This window comes from Xiphophorus hellerii, chromosome 2 (genome assembly GCF_003331165.1).
Source record: "Xiphophorus hellerii strain 12219 chromosome 2, Xiphophorus_hellerii-4.1, whole genome shotgun sequence".
NCBI lineage: Eukaryota > Metazoa > Chordata > Actinopteri > Cyprinodontiformes > Poeciliidae > Xiphophorus > Xiphophorus hellerii.
This window is the reverse complement of record NC_045673.1, coordinates 11737539-11759350: the sequence shown is the minus strand read 5'-3', so window position 1 is coordinate 11759350 and position 21812 is coordinate 11737539. Positions and strand designations below refer to the sequence as shown.

At 37.3% G+C, this 21812-nt stretch overlaps 1 protein-coding gene across 7 annotated transcripts; it reads left to right on the top strand.

Annotated features, from left to right (window-relative positions):
• Positions 1–747: 747 nt before the first annotated feature.
• On the top strand, positions 748–21436 carry ppp6r2b (protein phosphatase 6, regulatory subunit 2b). Of its 7 annotated transcripts, none has more exons than XM_032583817.1 (26): positions 748–1065; positions 3543–3680; positions 3795–3950; positions 4057–4155; positions 4420–4606; positions 8503–8640; positions 8727–8792; positions 8936–9048; positions 9120–9233; positions 9390–9510; positions 9614–9775; positions 10891–11124; positions 11218–11282; positions 11363–11478; positions 11555–11640; positions 11715–11792; positions 11875–11972; positions 12054–12111; positions 12227–12363; positions 12907–13052; positions 13145–13301; positions 13700–13782; positions 14053–14263; positions 14461–14484; positions 15664–15799; positions 17265–21436. In XM_032583817.1, exons 3-25 carry the CDS (start codon positions 3823–3825, stop codon positions 15752–15754), a joined length of 2712 nt encoding a protein of 903 aa, XP_032439708.1. In that variant the 5' UTR covers positions 748–1065; positions 3543–3680; positions 3795–3822; the 3' UTR covers positions 15755–15799; positions 17265–21436. The 7 variants fall into 7 exon arrangements, with proteins under 7 accessions (XP_032439708.1, XP_032439674.1, XP_032439657.1 ...); XM_032583783.1 differs by having other exon boundaries at positions 752–1065; positions 3610–3680; positions 12880–13052; XM_032583766.1 differs by having other exon boundaries at positions 752–1065; positions 12880–13052.
• Positions 21437–21812: the final 376 nt, after the last annotated feature.

Genomic DNA, 21812 nt, shown 5'->3' with positions numbered 1-21812 from the left:
TTGTTATGTATAGACAAAAACTTAATATTAACCAGATGAGGCTGAAGGCAATGAACACTGAGCAAGGACAGGTGAATAGTAAACCGGAGTAAAAATATAAGCCTTTAATGTACATGTAGGTTTTCATTGTGAGAAAATGTTACAATCTAAAAAAACAGAACTTTGGCTAGATTTTAGATGATTGTGCATGAAGACCAGAATTCCAGACATTTTTTAAATTGCTAAAAAGCAAAATAAATACAATTCATGTTGCCCTGATACAAAATTATCAGCTTATTTCTTTTCAGTGTTAATGTCAATAGCACTGGAGATGCTGGGAAATGGTAACTGAGATCTAGTAGACTGACTGCTAAAGAAAGTGCAGATATTCTTAAGCTCGTTGTTTTTATATATTAACTCAAAGAAAGCATAAAAACTCAGGTGTGACCAAGAGTGCAAAAACTTGATCTTCATAAGGTTCATTTGCAGTAAAGAGGGCTTTAGGACTCCTAAAAGTATTAAGCATTATTTCATTCTGAAATAATTGTCTACGTTATCATTGTGCCACCAGTGCACCAATTTATCTTTTGTTTTTCCATTACTGGTTTCTGATTAGAAAACAAGCAAGTATAACTACTTATTTCAATGTTTACTCGTTTGTTTTCTTTTTGTTAGTGTTTTTTTTCTGCATTGCTGCTTAAAAAAGGAAGGGGGCGTTCTCCGTTGCAACTTAGCTACTAGCAACGCCTCTGGAGATATTTATAAAAAATAATATTCATAATAAAATACACTTATGCTTACACGGTTGATTTATAGCCAACCATTTGATGACATCTTAAGTCAGTCGCCATTTTTAAATTTCAAATCGCTTTTCTCCTTCGCTTTTCTGTCAACACATCCTCTTGGCTGCTCAGCCGCCGTGTAACGGAGTGTAAATGACATTGCAGCCAGGAAAGGGGTAGTAGGATGTTAGGCTAACAACGCAGTTTACAGGCTGCTATGGGCCTTACAGTGACCTGACAGCCGAAGTCGCCAATTCCTGTTGTTCAGCCTGCATATAACGACCGGTGAAAAGATGATACAGAGGTAAGAACCGGTTGCGTTTCGGAAGAAACGGCATCCACTATCATAAAGGCTATACGAGCTACCTCGCTGCGTTAACTTGGCGGAGGAAGACACTGAAGCTAGGTCTGAGCGAGGAGGACGTTGTCTCACAACACACTGTAGCCCGCAGCTGTGATAAATAACAGCGCTATCTTAGCCGAGGATCTAAATGCACCATGTCTCCTCCGTATTAAATTAGTTTGCAGCGTCGGCAGAGCGAATGAGGCTGTGCTAGCGGGCTACTTTATTACGTGCACGAAAGGTAAGTGTGAAAAGACACCGTGGCTAAACGATGGGTCACACTGAAAAAGATAAGTTGTGTGATTAGCGGAGGAACATTTTCCCCTGATGTTGTTGTTACTCAGATTTAGTTCCATATTTTAGGGAATAATTAACAGTTTACAGCTGCACTCAGTGTGCATGAAAGGCCTCCGAAAGCTGACCATGGTCGGGCTTTTTCTCGTCTTGGCTTCATATAAAAATGCCTTTTGCACCTGTGGGAAAAGCTCTATTTCTCATATCAGGTCACAGAAACATTTGTTAAAACTACCAATCTGACCTTTAAGTAAAATCAACCAGACCGTTTTTTTTTCACATCAACATGGGATGGTCAGTTTTACTATTTGTTTTGGTATTTAGTTGGAACTTGTTGGCTAAAAATTACACTCGCAAAACAACAATGACATCACATTAAGCAACTAATGAAGAGTTCTTTAGAGTGCATATGTTTGTGGCAGATTAACTGTTTATTTTAACGCAAATCCTTAAACACAGTGTTCTAGTTTAAAAATAGGGTCAAATTCAAATAGAAGCAAAACTATGTTATTTTAAACTGTGTATTCTATTTAAGTTGGCAATACTTTGCAAAAAGCATTATTATCATGTGACAGTCTATTGTGTTTGTGATAATTTTGAGGAGGTATATGCTCTGATGACAGAATCAGTCTTTTGCTCAACAAGCTCCTGTGCTGTACATCAGTACATCATTCAGATAACACATATTGCCCTTAACTTGGACATCATCTTTCTCTCTGACATGGCCTTCATTCCTCCAACCACAGTGTTATCAAACTCTAAGTCTGCACAGGCTTACACTACAGACTCATAAAACATGTTGAATGATCATTATCATAGATCTTCAATCATTTTAAACCCCTTTGTTATAAAACAACAAAAATTGATTTAGATTGGTTAATAAAGCCAATAAGGAATGATGTTCTTCACAACAGTTTCTCACAGCACTAGGGGATCACCTGCTACTTCAACAAAAAAGACAGGCAGACAGAAGTAGAATTAGCCAAATCTGAGTAGTTTACAACAAAGTGTGTGTACCTGCTTCCTATATCACCACTGTTGCAGTCAACATCAGCTGGATACAGAGAGAAAAAATAAATTCAGTCGCTCTTCAGTCAGAAAGAGAGAAGTTGTTTTGGTATGGCATCAGATTGGATTCGGTGCTGCAGTCAGAGGTGGATAGTAATGGGTTACATTTACAACAGTATTACTTGGAGTTGTTTTACTTGTTTGGTTTTTTTTCTCATGCTTGAATAAAATATTTTTGAAGTAACCTTACTACTTGAGCACAGCTTTTGCTTTCTCCATCAGCTTCTCATTACTATGCTTTAAAATTATGACTATTTAAAGCAGGATATGGCCTTTACTACTTTTACAACTGGAATATGCACAGAAACCAGTTAGATGGGAAATTCAAATAAAAATAGGAGCGTTTTTGTCTGGGTTCAAAAGTCGATGGTTATTATTGTGAGCTTTTTATTTCAGGTCTTCTATCTATCTATTATGTATTGTGTTTGAAAGGGTTAGGTATTTGCAATTTAACTATTTGAGAGTACATGTTTGATTTTGTATATATAAAAAGGCTCACTTCTTCCATGCTGCTCGCTACATAACAGAATTAGCTTTTTGTTTGGTATTCCTGATATCCAGTAGTATAATTCTATACGTCATTATCTATGTAGCTCTGTTTTTATTGTTGCTTAAAAGCAAATACAGCTCTAGATAGTTGTTTTAAGCCTCAGTTTGTGTGTAGTAGACATCTCTTTTAGAAGATGATTGCATTTAAAGGTGTTAGCTATTTGTGTAAAATTCTTGTTGTATGCACCAAGTTCTTGTCAGTTTTATTAGGATCAATCCCACAAGGTAAATAAGTGAGTCTTCTCCCTAATTCTGATTTTTATCTGACCCCTCTTGTTTTCTTCCAAGAGTTCTCACTAACCATCTCTATCAGTCTTGAAGCCTGCTAGCATAGCTGATGGGTCTCAGAGAAACCTCAAAGTAAGCTGTGTGATATCAATATACAAATAGGCACTAATAAGTCATTTACAGAATCAATGCTTCCTGCTTCTCTCTCAGAAGAATGCCCAGCCTGGTTTCAGCCTAAAGACAGAGACAATATCTTTCTGACTATATTTCCTGTCTTCTAAATTCCCTTTCCTCACCAGGTCAAAGGCAGTTTCCTGGGCTTGTGTGTTTGCTGTTGTTGAGTGACTTGAATATGTGAATCTGCAGATGTCGATTGATGTCCGGGCTCTGATCATAAGGCAGATGGCTGTTTAACGAGAGTTCTTCCTTGTTCATCTGTAAGACAATTTATACTATTTGTTTGTTTATAAAATGTATTCAAGTGCGGGACTTTGTGCTTGCCAATAATCTATGTTCCTAAGCTTCATACCTCATCCCTCTCTGTTCGGCAGCCAAGTTTTAGATCTGCTGACGCCAACAATGTTTTGGAAGTTTGACTTGCACACATCCTCTCATCTGGAGGCTTTGCTAGACAAGGAGGATGTCACCCTCACTGAGCTCATGGACGAGGAAGACGTGCTGCAGGAGTGCAAGGCCCAAAACAGGAGGTATATTTATTGATTCCCTATATGCATTAGCACTCTAAAGTGACTTTTAAGCTGACATTCTCTGCCTCTGCTGTCTTGAGCATATTGTTCTGTGATGGATTCACAGACTCCTCCAGTTCTTCTGCCAGGACCAATGCATGCAAGAGCTAGTTCGTTTGATTACAACAGAACCCCCTGCTGGCGCAGAAGAGACCAAGCGCTTCAAGTGAGTGTTTTTATGTGAAGCAGGGAAAAGCAAAGTTTTTCTGGCTGTACACAGTAATGTATTGCTTACCTGCCTCTTTATCCTGGAGTTTATCAGGGCTGAATAAAAAAATATCACACCACTAAACTTTTCACACGCATTTAAAAAGGCAAAATAGTTCAAATTAATCAGTCATATTTATTTAAGCATACCTTGTGCACTAAAGTGCTCAATGTGCGGACTGATTTTGTCTTGATTGATTTTACTTAAAAAAATTTTTTTCAGGTATCCAAACATAGCATGTGAGCTGCTGACATGTGATGTAGGGGTGATCAATGATAAACTTGGCAATGAGGAGCCGCTGCTAGAAAATCTGTATGCTTTCCTGGAGCAGCCATCCCCGCTTAACCCCCTCCTGGCCTCCTTCTTCAGCAAGACAATTGGGAATCTAATAGCACGGAAGACTGAGCAGGTAATACACACACACTCCTACTGCAACAATAATGCAGATAATCATAGACAGAGACGGCTACATTCTGTGTCCCTGTGATTGAATTCAGATTGGATTTAAATGAAAATGCTCACAGGGAGATTAACAGTCATCTGGGATGGCTTTAAAGTTTTGCCGCTGTTGAAATGTGAACATCCAGATGGGCCAGCCTTCCAAATTATTTTTCATTTTAAAAGCCAAGGTCTCCTTGGTAAATTATCCAGCAGTTCCAAAAAATAAAACATTGCTAAAGAAACTGTTGGAAAAAAATGTCGTATTTCACATGGAGATTTGTGTTTACATGAATACATTTACTTTAGAAATCACTGTTTACTGCATTGGCTGTAAAACTTTTTCACATTTTTTCACATTACAACCACACACTTCCTTATTGGGGCCTGCCATGCAAAGCAATGGCAGGAACCTATTACTATTGTCGGAGAGAAGCGTCTCTTTAATATTCTTCTTCTTTATTTTTCTTCCGTCACCGTTAATGCGGCTCATACCGCTGGGTGCACACCTACAAATGAGGTATCAAAACGTGCAGAAAATTCACGCCATTGGAGCTATTATTTTTGGTGGGATTTGGGGTTAACGTGGCGACATAATTCGCAAAAAACTACGAAAAAAAACCCATTATAAGTCAATGGGAAAAATCCTGGAAATACCCTATTTTTGAGGATTTTCTGTGTCGTCACAAATTCACCTAGAAATGCCATTCAAATTTCATTTTGTAGATACGTCTGTGATCTCTTCGAAAGTGAAGACGGCTCGTCGATACCAGTTACGGTTTGTCCACAATTTGTCTCTAAGCGACCCAAAGTTTCTCATTTTTCCTAAAGTTAGAGTGCTTCTCTCGCTGATTAGAGTGAGAGATCAAGACAACTTTTTCAACCCAAATCATTTTTGAAATCGCCATCACGCCCACAAATATCGCACGATTAGTATCAAAATCGGTCCTGACATTGATACGCCTGTCTGCTCCGGTAAAATGTTTTCGAAATTTATCTAGACCGTACGGTTTTCTGTCACGGTGCTTCAGAGCAAAGTCATGCGACAGGATTTTCTGAGGCTCTCAGGCTCTTTCACTAACACTTCACACCTTGGTGTGAAACTTATTTAACATAGCAACGGAACTCAAGAGGCTGTTGGCTGCTGATTTGGACTACAAATACGCATCATTGTAGTTCTATCTATCCTCAGTTGAAACAGATCAGGACTGAGAACTGGCCTTTAGAACTACTTGCTGCTATGGGCTGTATATAACTGATTTAACTCAGTAACTGTTACACATGGGATTAGTTTGGAACTTTAAAATTAAGCATATTGAAAATTTCAAAATAAAAGCCCTGAATATTTTTACATGACGTAATTGCTCTTTTTGGCTTTATTTGACTTTTCCATCCAAAGCACTGTTACACATGGGATTAGTTTGGAACTTTAAAATTAAGCATACTGAAAATTTCAAAATAAAAGCCTTGAATATTTTACATGACGTAATTGCTCTTTTTGGCCGTATATGACTTTTTCATCCAAAGCAATGTTACACATGGGATTAGTTCGGAACTTTAAAATGGAGCATAATAATAATTTCAAAATAAAAGCCTTGAATATTTTTACATCAGGTAATTGCTGTTTTTGGCTTTATGTGACTTTTTCATCCAAAGCACTGTTACACGTGGTATTAGTTTGGCCCTCTGAAATGAAGCATACTGAAAATTTCAAAATAAAAGCCTTGAATATTTTTACATCATGTAATTGCTTTTTTTGGCCGTATATGACTTTTTCATGCAAAGCACTGTTACACATGGGATTAGTTCGGAACTTTAAAATGGAGCATAATAATAGATTCAAAATAAAAGCCTTGAATATTTTTACATCATGTAATTGCTCTTTTTGGCTTTATTTGACTTTTTCATCCAAAGCACTGTTACACATGGTATTAGTTTGGCCCTTTGAAATGAAGCATACAGAAAATTTCAAAATAAAAGCCTTGAATATTTTTTACATCATGTAATTGCTCTTTTTGGCTTTATTTGACTTTTTCATCCAAAGCACTGTTACACGTGGTATTAGTTCGGAACTTTGAAATGAAGCATACTGAAAATTTCAAAATAAAAGCCTTGAATATTTTTACATTACGTAATTGCTCTTTTTGGCTTTATTTGACTTTTTCATCCAAAGCACTGTTACACATGGTATTAGTTTGGCCCTTTGAAATGAAGCATACTGAAAATTTCAAAATAAAAGCCTTGAATATTTTTACATCATGTAATTGCTCTTTTTGGCTTTATTTGACTTTTTCATCCAAAGCACTGTTACACATGGTATTAGCTTGGCCCTTTGAAATGAAGCATACTTGAAAATTTCAAAATAAAAGCCTTGAATAGTTTTACATCAGGTAATTGCTGTTTTTGGCTTTATTTGACTTTTTCATCCAAAGCACTGTTACACATGGTATTAGTTTGGCCCTTTAAAATTAAGCATACTGAAAATGTCAAAATAAAAGCCTTGAATATTTTTACATCAGGTAATTGCTGTTTTTGGCTTTATATGACTTTTTCATCCAAAGCACTCTTACACGTGGAATTAGTTCAGAACTTTAAAATGAAGCATACTGAAAATTTCAAAATAAAAGCCTTGAATATTTTTACATGACGTAATTGCTCTTTTTGGCTTTATTTGACTTTTTCATCCAAAGCACTCTTACATGTGGTATTAGTTCAGAACTTTAAAATGAAGCATACTGAAAATTTCAAAATAAAAGCCTTAAATATTTTTACATCAGCTACTTGTGTTTTGAGCATTATATAACTATTTTATCCCAAGGACTATTACGCATGGGATTAGTTTGGCCCTTTAAAATGAAGTTTAACAAAACTTCCAAAATAAAAGCCTTGACAACATTTTAAATCGTACTGAATGGTGCACGTCCGCCTTACTTAACGTTCTTGCGGTTCTCCGCGTGCCACTGATTACGTTGCGGCGTTCTTAAGCGTCGATGCCAATTTGTAGCGTGACGACGCCGGGCCCGAACCCCACGGGCGCGCCTTGGCAGGCCCCTGCTAAATTTCTTCCGAAATTTTCTAGTATTTTATTAAAATTTTATAAGATAGACCAAGTCACACATAACTTCAAGGCTGGAGTAAAGAATACATGGTTTACAAATAAAAGTGCTTTCCATTTGTATTCAGCTGCCCTGGAGCAATACCTGGCTGAAACAGCTTTTTGCTGCAGTAGTGCTGGAAGTCATTTTGGATATGTCGCTTGCAACTTTGCACATCTAAACTAAGTTTCTTTGAAAAATAGCTGGAAAGGCGTGCTGTGGTGGCATAGGGGATAGCACGACTCCACGTTTGGAGGCCTTGAGTCCTCGACGCGGCTGTCACGGGTTCGATTCCCGGACCCGGCGACATTTGTCCGCATGTCTTCCCCCTTTCCTGTCAGCCTACTTTCATATAAGGGACACTAGAGCCCACAAAAGACCCCCTGGAGGGGAGAAAAAAAAGAAAAATAGCTGGAAGGTGAAACTCCTCCACACTCTCCCATCTTTTTTGTCAACCTCTGGCAAGTTTTCTTGTAGGTGGTGCTAAATACAAACGGTTAGTACAGTTGGGGAAAAAATAAAAACTATTTAGATTTTTCCTGTCATCTTGCAATCATGCAATAGTTTGTTCTAGTCTATTAGGTTCTCAAGTAAAATTTTTTCAAAGGCTTTTACAACTGCACCATTGTGTGTTTCTTGAAAATGCTGGGTGTAATGCAGCTTTAAGGACCAATGCAGCATGTTCATTTTTTATGTGCTTAGAGCAACTCTGCACATCTGTACATCATCAAAATGTTGTCACATCAGTTTGTTTGATGCCTGTGCTGTGCAGGTCATCAGTTTCCTGCGAAAAAAGGAAGGATTCCTTTCATTGGTCCTGAAGCATATAGATACATCTGCCATGATGGATGTGCTGCTACGCCTTATCAGCTGTGTGGAGCCACCTCCACTTCGGCTCGAGACCCTCACTGTAAGCAAAGTTTCCTGTTATCAAATAATGTTTTTAATTCAAATATTTTCTGCTGTGTCATTTATTGTAATATTTGCCCTTATTAGTGGTTGAATGAACAGAAACTGGCCCAGAGACTCATAGAGCTCATTCACCCTGAGAGAGATGAAGAGGTAGATAAGAAAAGTTGTTTTATTTATTTATTTTTTCTTTTGAGTAAAAGTTAAAATAGTTTTTTTAGGGGAGAAAAATCTTAAAAGGTTTACATCTTTGTCTCGTTTTTTTTTCTTTCTTTTATTGTTCTTTTTCTACACAGAGGCAGACAAATGCTTCTCAGACACTGTGTGACATCATTCGTCTCAGCAGAGATCAGGCCAGTCAGCTGCAAGAGATTTCCCAGCCGGACCCGCTGCTCACTGTGCTGGAATCGTAAGTCGCAGACTTTTACTCTCACCGACCTGATTGTGGAGATGATGACATGCTCTGGTGTGTTTTTACAGGCAGGAGTGTGTCGAGCAGCTACTTCAGAATATGTTTTCAGGAGAGATGGCTGAAAGCTGCATTGTCAGTGGGATTCAAGTTCTTCTGACCCTGTTGGAGATCCGTAGGCCAGTGTAAGACACTCTGATTCATTTTAAGCATTTTTAGATATTTTCAAATGATTACTTACAGTTTAATCTATCTGTACGAATTGTTTCATCTGTGTTTTATGTATTTTTTTAAAATTTGTTTTCATTTAAAATTTGTTTAAACTTCTGTTTTTATGACAGGGTGGATGGTGTCATGGATGCTCAGGGGTTTGAGAGAAGTTACACCGTTAACAGCAGCATTTTGTTGGCTATTCAACCACACCTAATACACTTTCACCAGCTACTTCTGGAACCACCTAAGGTACAGAAACACAGAAAAGATAATTCATAGGTCTTTCAGGTAACCAAAAACATTCACGCTATGTATAGAATCTGAAAGTCTCTGCCGTTTATGCATTTTATAGCGAGATCCCATGCTGACTACTCTGGGTGTGCTGGAGGAACCGCTGGGGAACACACGCCTGCATGTGGCCAGACTCGTGGCCTCTCTGCTTTACACCAGCTCTGCCAGCCACGCAGTCGTAGCTCAGGAGCTCTGCAGGCTCAATACCATGGATCTCCTTCTGGTGAGACACATAGTAGTTGCACAGTATTTTCAAATTGTGGAGATTAAGCATGAGCTGCTAGGAGAGTCTTGCAGTTTGATGACCTCCAGTAAAAACACGAGGCTTTAACGACTTCATGACTTATACACAAACATTTTTAATAAAAGTACCTGATCTGGTTGCTTCTGTTTAAAACAGAAAACCTACAATTATCCCTGTTCCTTCTAAATTCCATTATTATCACATTTAGCCTAATGTTATATATACAACACCTATTTGTTGTTGTTTTGATCTAGATATATAGACCCAAACAAAAATGATGTAATAAACAATTCATGAATTTAGTAATGGTTTTTAGGTGCTTATTGGGCAGAATGTTATGACGTCAGTATCATGGTTCATGCCACCTAAAACAAATACTTCGTATCGATGAATTAATTTGTGTCTGTGACAATTTAAATAGAAATGAAAAAGGCTCATTTAGTTAATAAAAATAAAAAAAATCTAGAATTATTCCGTTGTGTTAATATATTAAAAAGTATAATTAAACAAATGTTACAATTATTAATTAAAACGTTAGTTCATTAATTTGTAAAATTATATATCAGTATTTATTTTTATATTTCTTTTACATCACATCATGAAATTATTTAAACTCCCTTTATGCCTTGTCAGATATAATAATATATCTGATTGGTCAAACTCCACAACATCCCAACTGCAGACTAGTCATCTTGTTTATAGCAGTATTAGCCCCACCCACTTTACTTTAATGAGTAAAGCAGCAGGCTAATGACATGTTGGAACCCTGTGCTATAAAATAATTTGATGAAATTAATACTGATCAAAGAAATGTATGTATACCTTCTTATGACTACAACCAGTCCTAATGGGGAAAGATCTGCATTCAATTTCATATCGAGTTCTTATTTATATTGTTCCAAATTACAACAAATGGCGAATGAAGGGACATTTTTTAGAACAAACGAGTCCAATCAAATGGTCACATTTTATTCATATGCTGTGCAATATAAGCCAAGTGTATTTGTGTTGCACATTTCAACAACAAGGTCATTCAAAGTGATTAAAAACAACACAATAAGCAAAGGCAGGTGTAAAATGTCTGCCCTTTTTAGGACTTGTTCTTTAAGTACAACTGGAACAACTTCCTGCACCTTCAAGTGGAGCTTTGTGTTGCTGCCATCGTTCGGCCATGTGCCCATGAAATGAGACTGCAGCCTGACTTCAGTTCCCAGGATAAATCCAAGCTTTCTCCTGACGCACCTCAAGAGCAGAATACAAGTGAGCCCCCAACCTCTGAACCTTCAGTCACCTCTGAAAACTCTGCCCACAACTTAATGGTGACTCATGTAGGTCTCTTTGTTTCCAGATATATTTTAGTCAACCTAAATGACATGACCTTTTTTGAGTTTTATTACCTAAACTTTTCTTTCTCTTGAAAGTTGTTCCAACACTGCCACCTTATCCAAAGGATTCTGGAGACTTGGGAGGAGAATGATAAAATCCAGTAAGGACCTTTGGCATCGTAATCAAATTTTGCATCATAAGCATAAAACCAGATTTTAAAAGTATAACTTGTTTGGTCAGGTCAGAAGGTGGCATGAGAAGAGGATACATGGGACATTTGACAAGGATTGCCAACACTGTGGTGCACAACCTGGAAAAAGGCCCAGTACACACTCAAATCAGTAACCTTATCGCAGGTACGATTGATAGTAATGCAAACAAAGCTTTAATTGTAAACATTCACTCAGAAATGTTAAAATTATTTGGATGCAGAGCTGCCAGAGGACTACAGAGCACGCTGGGAAACCTTTGTGGAACACACACTGTCAGAAACCAATAGAAAAAACACCATAGACCTGGTAAGTTCAACAGTATGTAGTAGCTGTTTTTATTCAAATACAGAAAGTTAAATTATCCATGTTGATGCGTTTAGGTTGGAACTGGAAACCCTCGATCTTCTTCAGAGGATGACATGGAGAGCCCCTTCCCTAAAGAGCTGACAATGCAGCAGGTATATATGAATGAGCTGACTAAATATTCTGGTTTTGTTTCACAATCCATTGTGCTCTGATTGTTGCGGTTTTGTCTTTAAGGCCTTTTCAGACTATCAGATCCAGCAAATGACGGCTAACTTCGTAGATCAGTTTGGCTTTAATGACGATGAGTTCACGGATCATGACGACAACATTGGGTAAATGAACTGACCCGGTTCTCTTTGCTACAGTCAGCTCAGTAGTTTCTGTGCTGACTGGGTGATTCTTTATCGTTTCAGTGCAACGTTTGACCGGATTGCTGAGATCAATATCAACATTGATGCGGGCCATGACACCGTGAGTGTATTTATATCGTTCATACCTTTTGATCTATCTTGCGTGTTTTTTTTTTTTTTCAAACTTCTTGGGATCAAAGAGAATACTTACTCCTGATACTGTATTGAAAATGTAGCCCTGCTTTTTGCAGGCCAACACAGCTGTGTTTGAGGCCTGTTCTAAGGAAAGGATTCAGCCCTTTGATGATGATGAAGAAGACATATGGGAGGAAAAAGAAATCAACTATGCAACACAAACAAAGTCAAGAAACAGGTTGACAGAATCCTCTACTAATTTCAGTACAATGCTTGATATTTGCGTTCCCTTAGCCACAAACATCATAGTGTTTTATAATGGTTAAATAAGATATGTATACATTTGGAGTGGAAGAAAAAAATGATGCAAAACTCTGTGTGGTAGAAAACTGATTCTACACTTTAATTGGAACACACCATCTCCTCTAGTTCATCATTCTGTAGAGATGCTTTTCTTCTGCTAGTCCACATTGAGGAGAAGACAGATGGAGATGCTACATGTAAAGCGCCTGGAAAAAAATAGTGTTTTGTCAAATTTATATGTGCAAACAAGATAAAAACTTGCATATTTTTTTGACTCCAGTTATTTGCTATTTTGTGGTGATGAGTCACATAAAATTCACTCGAAATACATTGAAGTTTGTTGTTGTAAACTTACAAAATAGGAAAACCTTCAAATACTGTATTCTAAATACAAAATTTCTGTATTAGCTTGCATAGACATATTAAAGTATATAGTTTTGTTTTTGATAAGGTTCGGTGGCTCCCCTTCCTCCCAAAGCCAAGCAGCCAGTCAGACGTGTGAGAGGACAGCAGCTTCCAGCACCGATGGCCCTGACAAACCTGCAGACTCTGATTCTGAGGAGGAAGACAATAAAGACGACTTTGATCCGTTTTCAAGCCAGGACCAGACAGTTGCACCTCCAAGTAAGATATATGTAAATGTTGCAACATTTGTACAGTATTCCATAGTATCAGAGTTAGTGTCTTCTACTCTTTTTTTTTTTTTTTTTCTCCAGGTTCTGACTGGGTTGCAGACTTTGGAGAGGTGAACTCCACAGCTCCTGCGGCTGGAGCAGCGTTTTCCCCCTGGGACGCTCCGGTCTCCCAGCCAGCTGCAACAGAGACGGAAGATAAAGGGTGGGCCAAATTCACAGATTTTCAGCCTTTCTGTTGGTGAGTGTCTGTAGTTTAAAATATAGTTGGAGTAATTTTTTTTAAAAATGCCTTAATTTTTCTTCTCACCTGTACTGAATTATTAATTTTACATTAGGCTTTAAATCTGAAAAAATATTGTATGTCATTAATTTTGGTAAGTTAGAATAATCTAGTTTCACCAATCTTTTTGCGATATCACAAACTGACACCAGTAATATTAGTTCCCTGACCTTAGTGATAACTGATTTGTCTTTTCATCTATTGGTATTCAAAAATTTTGCTGTTAAAATATTTACTTTCCTTTACAAATATATGCACTGCAACAAGGTTATGAAGGACACAAATTGATTTTAAATTTTGTCTGAGTTATCATGCATGTAAGTTAGGCTTTTATGTTTGTATGATTAAATGTCCAGCAGCTCTGAAACGGGCCCCAGATGCAGCTCTCCTGTGGACTCGGACCTCAGTGGTTCAGACGGCACCAAACCAAACCCCAACCGTGAGTTGATGCAGAATGGCTGTTCAAATGATAAATTGAGTTATATAATCCCTGACCGGTACTTGGCATGTGCAGGCACTTTTTACAACTATGCATGTGGTTATGCACTTACTGGCTCCGGCATTACAACATCTTAAGAACCATTTGCACAACCACATAGCATCATGCAAACACACAGGCATGATGCTAAGAAACTTCATCAACTCTTTACTAATTGCTACATGTACCGAAAAACTTCAGGACAGACATTTTTTTGTCTTTCCTTCGCAGCATGTGTGTGGAGTGCTTGTGTGGCAAGAAAAGCTCCTCTCGTGGCATCGGACAGTTCCTCCTCCAGCAGCTCAGAAAGTGATGAAGAGGAAGGAAAGACAGGGTCCACTTCCAGTGAGACGGTTACCACGGAGACCATCACCACAGGTGCAGGGAAGGAGACTATCCAGCTGACTGTGGATGCCAAAAATGAGAGGGCAGTCTTCACAAGGTACTCATTCTCATGCACAGAGAAGAAGCAGCTGCTCTGTCTGGTGTGTCCACCTTGTCTTGCTGTTTTCCACCCAGAGTCTTTTTTTTGCCCTCTATTCTAAAATTTCTTTTCTTCACAATGTTTACCTCTTAATCCTCCCTGTTATCATTCTCCTACCTTGTGTCCCCTCCTTTCTCGTGTCCCCTTCGTTCCAGAGTTTTCCGACCTGCATTCAAACGGTATGTTGTAGGTGCCTGTGCGACGTATGGAATGTCGTCCTGATGGATTTAAAATGCTCTTATTTGCTCGTTGCTTTTCCCAGGATGTGGAGTAATATTTTCATTTTGCCATTCTTGTTAATTCTAACTCACAAAGAACATGCACTAACCTACGACCTTTTATCCAGGACACTTCTTATTTGAGGATTTCTCCAGAACATGAAGCTTACTGCTGGAAGAGATTATGAGATTGTATTTGACTTATGAACTTTGTGTTTTTCTGTAGAGCTGCATACAACTAACAGTCTGTTAGATAGCATGCTATCAGCAAAGTGCCACCATTTCAGTTGATTGACATTCTAACAGATTGGTTCATTAGGAAATGACTAACAGTGCACCAAAGAGCATGCTACAATTCATTAGATGCTACTTTAAACTAAAGAACATCAACACACACTCTCTCCTAGCTGACTTACTGATTATTTTGAGCCCTGTGTGTGTTGCAGAATTACTTTGGTGGATGTGCAGGTTGCTATGAGCGCATTAGAGACAAATGCCCAGAGAAGATGATAAATGCATTCATAACCCTTAAACTTTTTCACATTTTTCGCAATCGCAAACCTTAATGTATTTTATATGATAGACTAACAAAATAGTGCATTATTGGGAATCAAAAGAAATTACGTTTTTTTTTTTTTTACATTTTTAAAATCTCAATCCAAGCAGTATAGCAAACCTTCAAAGACACATGCATCCATGTAAACAGGCAGCATTGCTGTCCTTCATGATGTGTAAATATTGTAAGAAAAAAAAATCACATAGTCTTTCTGATATAACTGCTCCAAAAGATGCTTTTGCAAAATATTGTTTTAGATGTATTGAATCAATAGCACAGCATACTTTTAGGTTTTTTTTATGTTTAGTTATAAAAATTCAGAAAGCTGTGTATCATTTTCTTTCCACGTCACAATTACACACTGCTTTTGTTAAACTCTACCACATTAAATCCCAATAAAGCACCTTCAAGTTTTATGGTTTTTAAATGGGGAAAATATGAAAAAGATCAGGAGATATTAATACTTTCTTATGTCACTGTAAGCTGAGGGGAAACAAGCAAAAAAATATGTACGAGAGACTTTCTTGACAGTGTTTGGATCTTTTATTATTTTACCTACTCACTGTTTTGTTGTTTGTTTTCAGTGAAGGAGATAAGGTGCCTATAGATGGACTACAAATCAAGGAAAAAGACAAAGAAGATGAAAAAGAAAAGAAACATGGAAACTGGTTCTAGCACAGTTACCGCCAGTCCAACCAACCAGTCGGCCGCTGTCACACAGTGAGTGTTTGCTCTTTGCTTGGGTGTTTAGTATACACATTTCTCAGGGAGAGGTGAGTTCAACAAACACAAGGTTACATTCTGTTAAATGCAGAAGGAGTAGAGCCTCGATGTGGAGGTATGTCAGCCTGACTCATCCTTGTCTCTTCTTGATAGGTTATTAAAAACATTAACACAGTATTAACAATTAAAAAACAATCAGTGGTAATATTAATCAGTTTATAGTTTTGAGTCCGGATCTGTGCTTTGTTCTGATGTTGGAAATTCGGCTTTGAGGTATTTATCATCTGGAACAAATTTGAACAATGTGCTCTATGAATCCTTTATATCTAATGAAAGCTTTTAGCATTTTATCAGCATCTACACTAAGTCTGTGGTCACGGTAGCAGCCGTCTTCTCTGTTTGAAACCAGCTTCTATCATGTTGTGCAAAACGATTTGTGCTGCTCAGTGAAACTCAGCAATGCACCGATCTGTGGGAACACAGTCCTTCAGAAACAGGATTGGTGCATAGTTCCATAATCAGTAATTGTTTGTCTTAATGGATGAATTATTGTGTGTAATTGAATCACTTCGGTCTGGCCACATTTCTTGGCTGCATTTTGCTTACCATAAAGAAGAAATTACTGTACTTATAACATGGCCATTTCAAAAGTAAAAGCTTAACTTAGCATGTTGTCTTAATATGTGGAATATTTAAAAATCAAATTTCCTAAAATGATTTGTAAGTTAATTGTAATTGGTTGGATGGATTCACATGATTCAATTTGTTTTAGTTTCTTAACTTCCACAACAACTCTGCCATACAAACAGTGTGAGATCTTGATCTTATTTTAATTTTAATTTCAATTTGACCTCCTGACCCATATTGTCGTGAAAAGGCAAGCATTGGGTATTCTTTGTTTACATACAAAGGTTGATGCAAAACCTGATCTGCCCGTTGTTCCCATGTTGCTTTAATAGATTCGATTTTTAATTGTCATTATGTTACTATAACAAAATTGCAGTGGTTCCCTCTGTGTTAAAGAAAATTTGAAAATAACAGATTTTTTTATTTTTTTTTTTATCGGAAACATGCCTATTTATGGTTTATGCACATTTTTTGCCATTTTCTGAACCTGATCTGACCAAAGTAACCAAAGTAAATTATTGGAATGTGTGTGCCTCCTAATTTTAGTAGGAATAATGATAAGTAATGACACATTAGTTAAGCGTGCTCGGCTACCCTGTCTAATTTATTGATCAATTAAAAGAACTGGCCTCTTTGCAAAGCAGTTTTATTCCACAACATAAAGGAAACCCACCACAGATAAAAAAAATCATTTCATTCATTTTTTTCCTCTTCTTGTTGGTGCAAAGCTTCAGGAGTTTAAATGTTTTGTTTTAGAAACTTGCATGTTGTAAGCCAGCAACACATTAGTAAAAATATTTTCAAATTCATGTTCTCTCTGCTTTTTGCGTTACAGAGAGATGCAGTCCCCTGCTAATGGACCGGCCTAGCAACGCAGCACAGGCCCACTTTTCCCACCCTTTTGTTCAACGCGCAGCCATGCCCCCTTTTTTGCTTCCAGTTAGCAGAACCCCAATGCCCTTTTGTTGTCTGAAGACATGTAAGTGAATAAAGATCGTCTGTTCTGGGGTCAAACAGTATTTATGCTGGAAAGTAGGCATCCACTCATGGGTAATATTGATGTCTCATATGCGCCTTCATGACATAATTACAACTAAAGAGCTTCGAGGAGGCGACCTGGGTACTGTAGAGCATTTCATTGTGCCACGCAGCCAAATTCAACTTCTTTTAACTCAGAATCTTAGATTGTTGGGGTCTGTCTATTTTTTGCTCTTGAAATCAAGCCACAAAGATTTTTTTTTTTTCTAGCACAGGATTTGACTGTTTACACTTTAGTAATGAGAGCTACATTGTAATAATCAGCCAAGATGCTTGGCTAGTTGCCAGTTTCACCACCTCTGACTTTAGAAAATTAAAACGCAGGCATTTTATTACAAGAAATGTAATTTTTTTGTTTTTTTGCTGCTTCAATTGTTCTCTGTCTGTTTTCATTAGCTGTAATCCACTTGAGAAAGAAATGGTCTTTGCATTTAGAGTATTGGACTTTGAGAGAATCACGATTCACTTCTGAAAATCCCATAATTTAGAAGTGTGCTGTGTGTGCTTGGCATACATGTGTTTGTAGCCGTGTGTTTGTGTGTGTGTCGAGTTCTGTCTGTTACAGAGCGTAATCTCAGGTTTAAGGAGAGGTATGCAGATACAAAGAAAGCACACCTGTGTAACACACACTCACACACAGTTCCACACACACATGTATCAACAACCATATCCACTAACATGCAAAGAGAAAAAAAAAAAAAGCAAAACAAAAAAGAACACATGGTGATGATGTGCACATACCCGTTCATACCACCCTTCAGAGGTGTTTCAATGTAATATTGTGAATTTTGAACCTGTATTAGGTTGTGGCTATTCTTGGTATTATGTAAACGTAACATAAATGTAAACATTATATATAAACATTATTATATCTATTTTTGGAATAAATCCGGTGTGTGGAAGTGAGGTTGTTTTGCAGGTTGCAGTGTGCGCGAGTGTATTTATGTGTGCGTGTTCTGTTGAAAGGCAATAATGATATCTGTTTTTTGTTGACGGGCCAGCATCAGTTCCTGTTTCTTTGCTACTTGCTTCCTATATAGAAGCATAGGACGGAGCATGATGTGAATGCATGTTGGTAGTCTGCAGGATGTCTTCCGCAAAAATCTTACTTAAAAGATGATTCTGGTTATTTACAACTCAAGTTTTATTTTTTTCATTATCATTTCTCAGAGTGAAACATTTGCTTTAACTTTTAACTTGAAAGATTTATATAGAGTGGAAAATGAGTTATTCGGAACTCGAAAATAACAACAAAAAAAGTATTATTTGAGCCACTTTTCCCTAGTTTAAGCTTTTCTTTTTTGGCTATTTTACTAAAAATAAGGTTTTGGTCTTTTCTGTCATTTGCCATTTAGTTATTTTGTAATATTGAAATATTGCCTTCTTTAGCAGGACATTTCATTCCCATCGCTGGGTGTCTCAAATCCCTTTTAACAACTCGCAACTTAAAATAGTATTCTGTATTGTACATAGTCTACAGCAAGGAGAAAAGTTTTATAGTTCAAAATAAATTATATTTTTGGTTTTCTTTCATCATGCATCATAATCAGTCATCATTGGTAGCCAATGAGTAACCAAAAAGAATACAATGGAGTCGAGTAAGTTTTTATAAATTGATGAGATTTGAACATATTTTTCTCACAATTATCCAAATATTTCTTCCAAAAATTTACAACAAAAAGTAAACTTTTTTTGCCATGGCTTAAATACATGAGTAGTAATTTCTGATTCACAGTTGTAGTATAAAAGAATGAAATTTCAATGCGTCTGTTCAAAATGGTAATTTGAGTTGATAATGAAGCAAAGTGACAGGGAGAAAAGGTCATAAGTTTCTTGAAAGCCTTACGAGTGTAACATGTTTTTGATCAGTCGCATACATAAAATGATTCCTTGATCAAGAGAACTGGGGGTGGCTTAGTCTAAATGTTTTATCTCAAAAACAGTAAAACAGTTCTTTTAAGATGAGCTCCAGTCCAACGCTTGATAAAACTTGACCTAAGTTGTTATAAACTGGAATCATTTATTCAGTTTTTTGGTTTTCCTCTTTCTCAGGGTAGGAGTTGACTTTAATTGCATAAATGTCTCCTGAGTGATTGCTATATTTATTTTTGAAAAAAAATAATCACTTTTTTAAGGAACATGTCTGAGTTGTACTTGAGGTCCCACCTTGATACTCCCTCCTCAAAGAGGCAGGGGGAGTTGGACTTGAAAAAGCAAACCATGTAGATACTGTAGGTTTTTTGTTGTATTTTTCTTTCAATGGTCTCTGCCAAAGTGCGGCTTCTCTCCAGTGGACATAGCTGAGCCTCATATCTGGTTTCTTGCAGTGGTCTTACACATCTAGATTTATCAAACGCAGCCTCTTTTTGATCCCCCATCTGTGTTGCCCTTCCCCCCCAAAGTCATACGGTATAGTTAAGAGCAAAAGAAGTGGATAAACTGAGTCAAAAAGAAAGTATTTGAAGAATCGATTACAACTTTTCACTTTTATCTGTCCAGGACATTTGAGCTGTTTGAAGTTCTCAGAAGTTGAGGTTTGCTTATGTCAGGGTTAAAAACAAATGGCTGTGTACAGGGTCGGAATATTTCAAACCTTCTTTAATCAAAGTTAAAAACCACGTCAGACCCAAAGTGTTTGTATGTCTTGGAGTATAACGGGTATGTTGCAATGTGGTAGGATATGGTTAAATTTTGAGTGCCATTAGGTTTGCACATTAACCTCATTTACCTCCTTGGGTATATGTCCTAAAATTTAAAAACGTTTTTGGTTGTTTTTTTTTTTATCTACCCATTATCTAGTATATAACAGTGCCTTGCAAAGTATTCATAGTCACTGATCTTTTTCATTAGCACATTTTACAAACGTCTGTGTATTTTCCTGGGATTTTATGACAGATGAACATCATTTGTTGAATTTGTTGAAGCAGAAAGAAAATTATGCTTTCTGTTTTTAGCAAAAAAAAAAATCTGAAAATTGTGGAGTGCATTTACATTTCAGCTGCATCTGAATATTTACTTTGCAGAGCTACTTTTTGCTTCCATTACAGCTGCGTATTTTTTGGGGTATGTCTCGTATAGCTTTGCACATCTAGTGGCTGAATTTCTTGTCCATTTTTTCTCAACAAATTTCAAGTCTAGCCGCTGTTTCTCAACTTTATTTAGGTCTAAACTTAAAGACCTTTTGCTTTATGTCTTGAGTTAGTTATCCTGTTAGAAGATAAAAGAAGATAAACATCCGCCTCCGTTTCAAGTCTTCAGCTCTCCCAAAAAGTGTATTTAGATTCATCCATCTTCTTATTTACTTTGACCAACTTTTCTGTTCCCAACAAAGACAAACATCCACACAGCATGACACTGCCACCGCCATAGTTTAAGATGGTGATGTTGTGGTCAGTGATAGTTTTCTATCACATGGTTTTGCATATTGACCTACGAGTTCAGCTTTTTTCCTCATCTGACCATAGGACTTTGCTCCACATGTTTGTTGTGTGCCCTGTATGGCATGTAGCAAACAAGAAGCAAGACTTTTAACAGTGGCTTTCTTTAAGGCAGCATTTGTTGAGTTTGTAACTAATAGCTGTATTAATAGTTGACTTCTCGTAGTTTACAAATTGGAAAAGGTAGTAAAGGAGGATAAGTACAAATGCCTGCTGTGATTTTCAGATTTGTACAGCATGATAAAAGTTCCAAGAAATATGAACACTTTTGCAAGGCATTATAGTTTGAGGCCATTTTAGAGTTTTTCTTACATTCTAGCTTATTTTTGAATCTGTGTGTGTATATGTTGGGGAAAGTGTTGGCAAAGACAGCCGAGTTGTTAAATGCCTTTTTTTTGTAAAGTGAACTGATGCTGGTGGGTTTCTGTTCTTTTCTTCTTTATTTTCTTTTGGGAGTATCGTGTCTGTTACCTGTTGTCTATTTAGCCTGTACATTCAGATATGAACCTAATAAACATGTCCAAAAAAAAAAAAGGAAGAAACTTGAGAGTCCGTTTGTCATCACTCACCACTCGGGGTCTGTTGTAAGACTCATTCACAAAGCAAACAAAGCCAGGATATGGAGAACAGGACTCCCATATTCTTGTTTACTTCAGGCTCAGGTGGATTAGGTTGCATCTCATCCACGTTTGTGCTACACCCTCATAATCATCTCCATCATAAAGCTGCCTCTCATTTATTTCAAGCTGTGCTTCAGACCCCTTTCCTGTGCTCCTACACGCCTCGTATTAGCTATTTTCATCTTGTAATCTTATCTAGATATCATTCGCGGGTGTGTGTCTCCATTCCACTGCTTGTCATCGCATTCCTACATAACTCTCGCACATATACCAAACACACATCCAGCT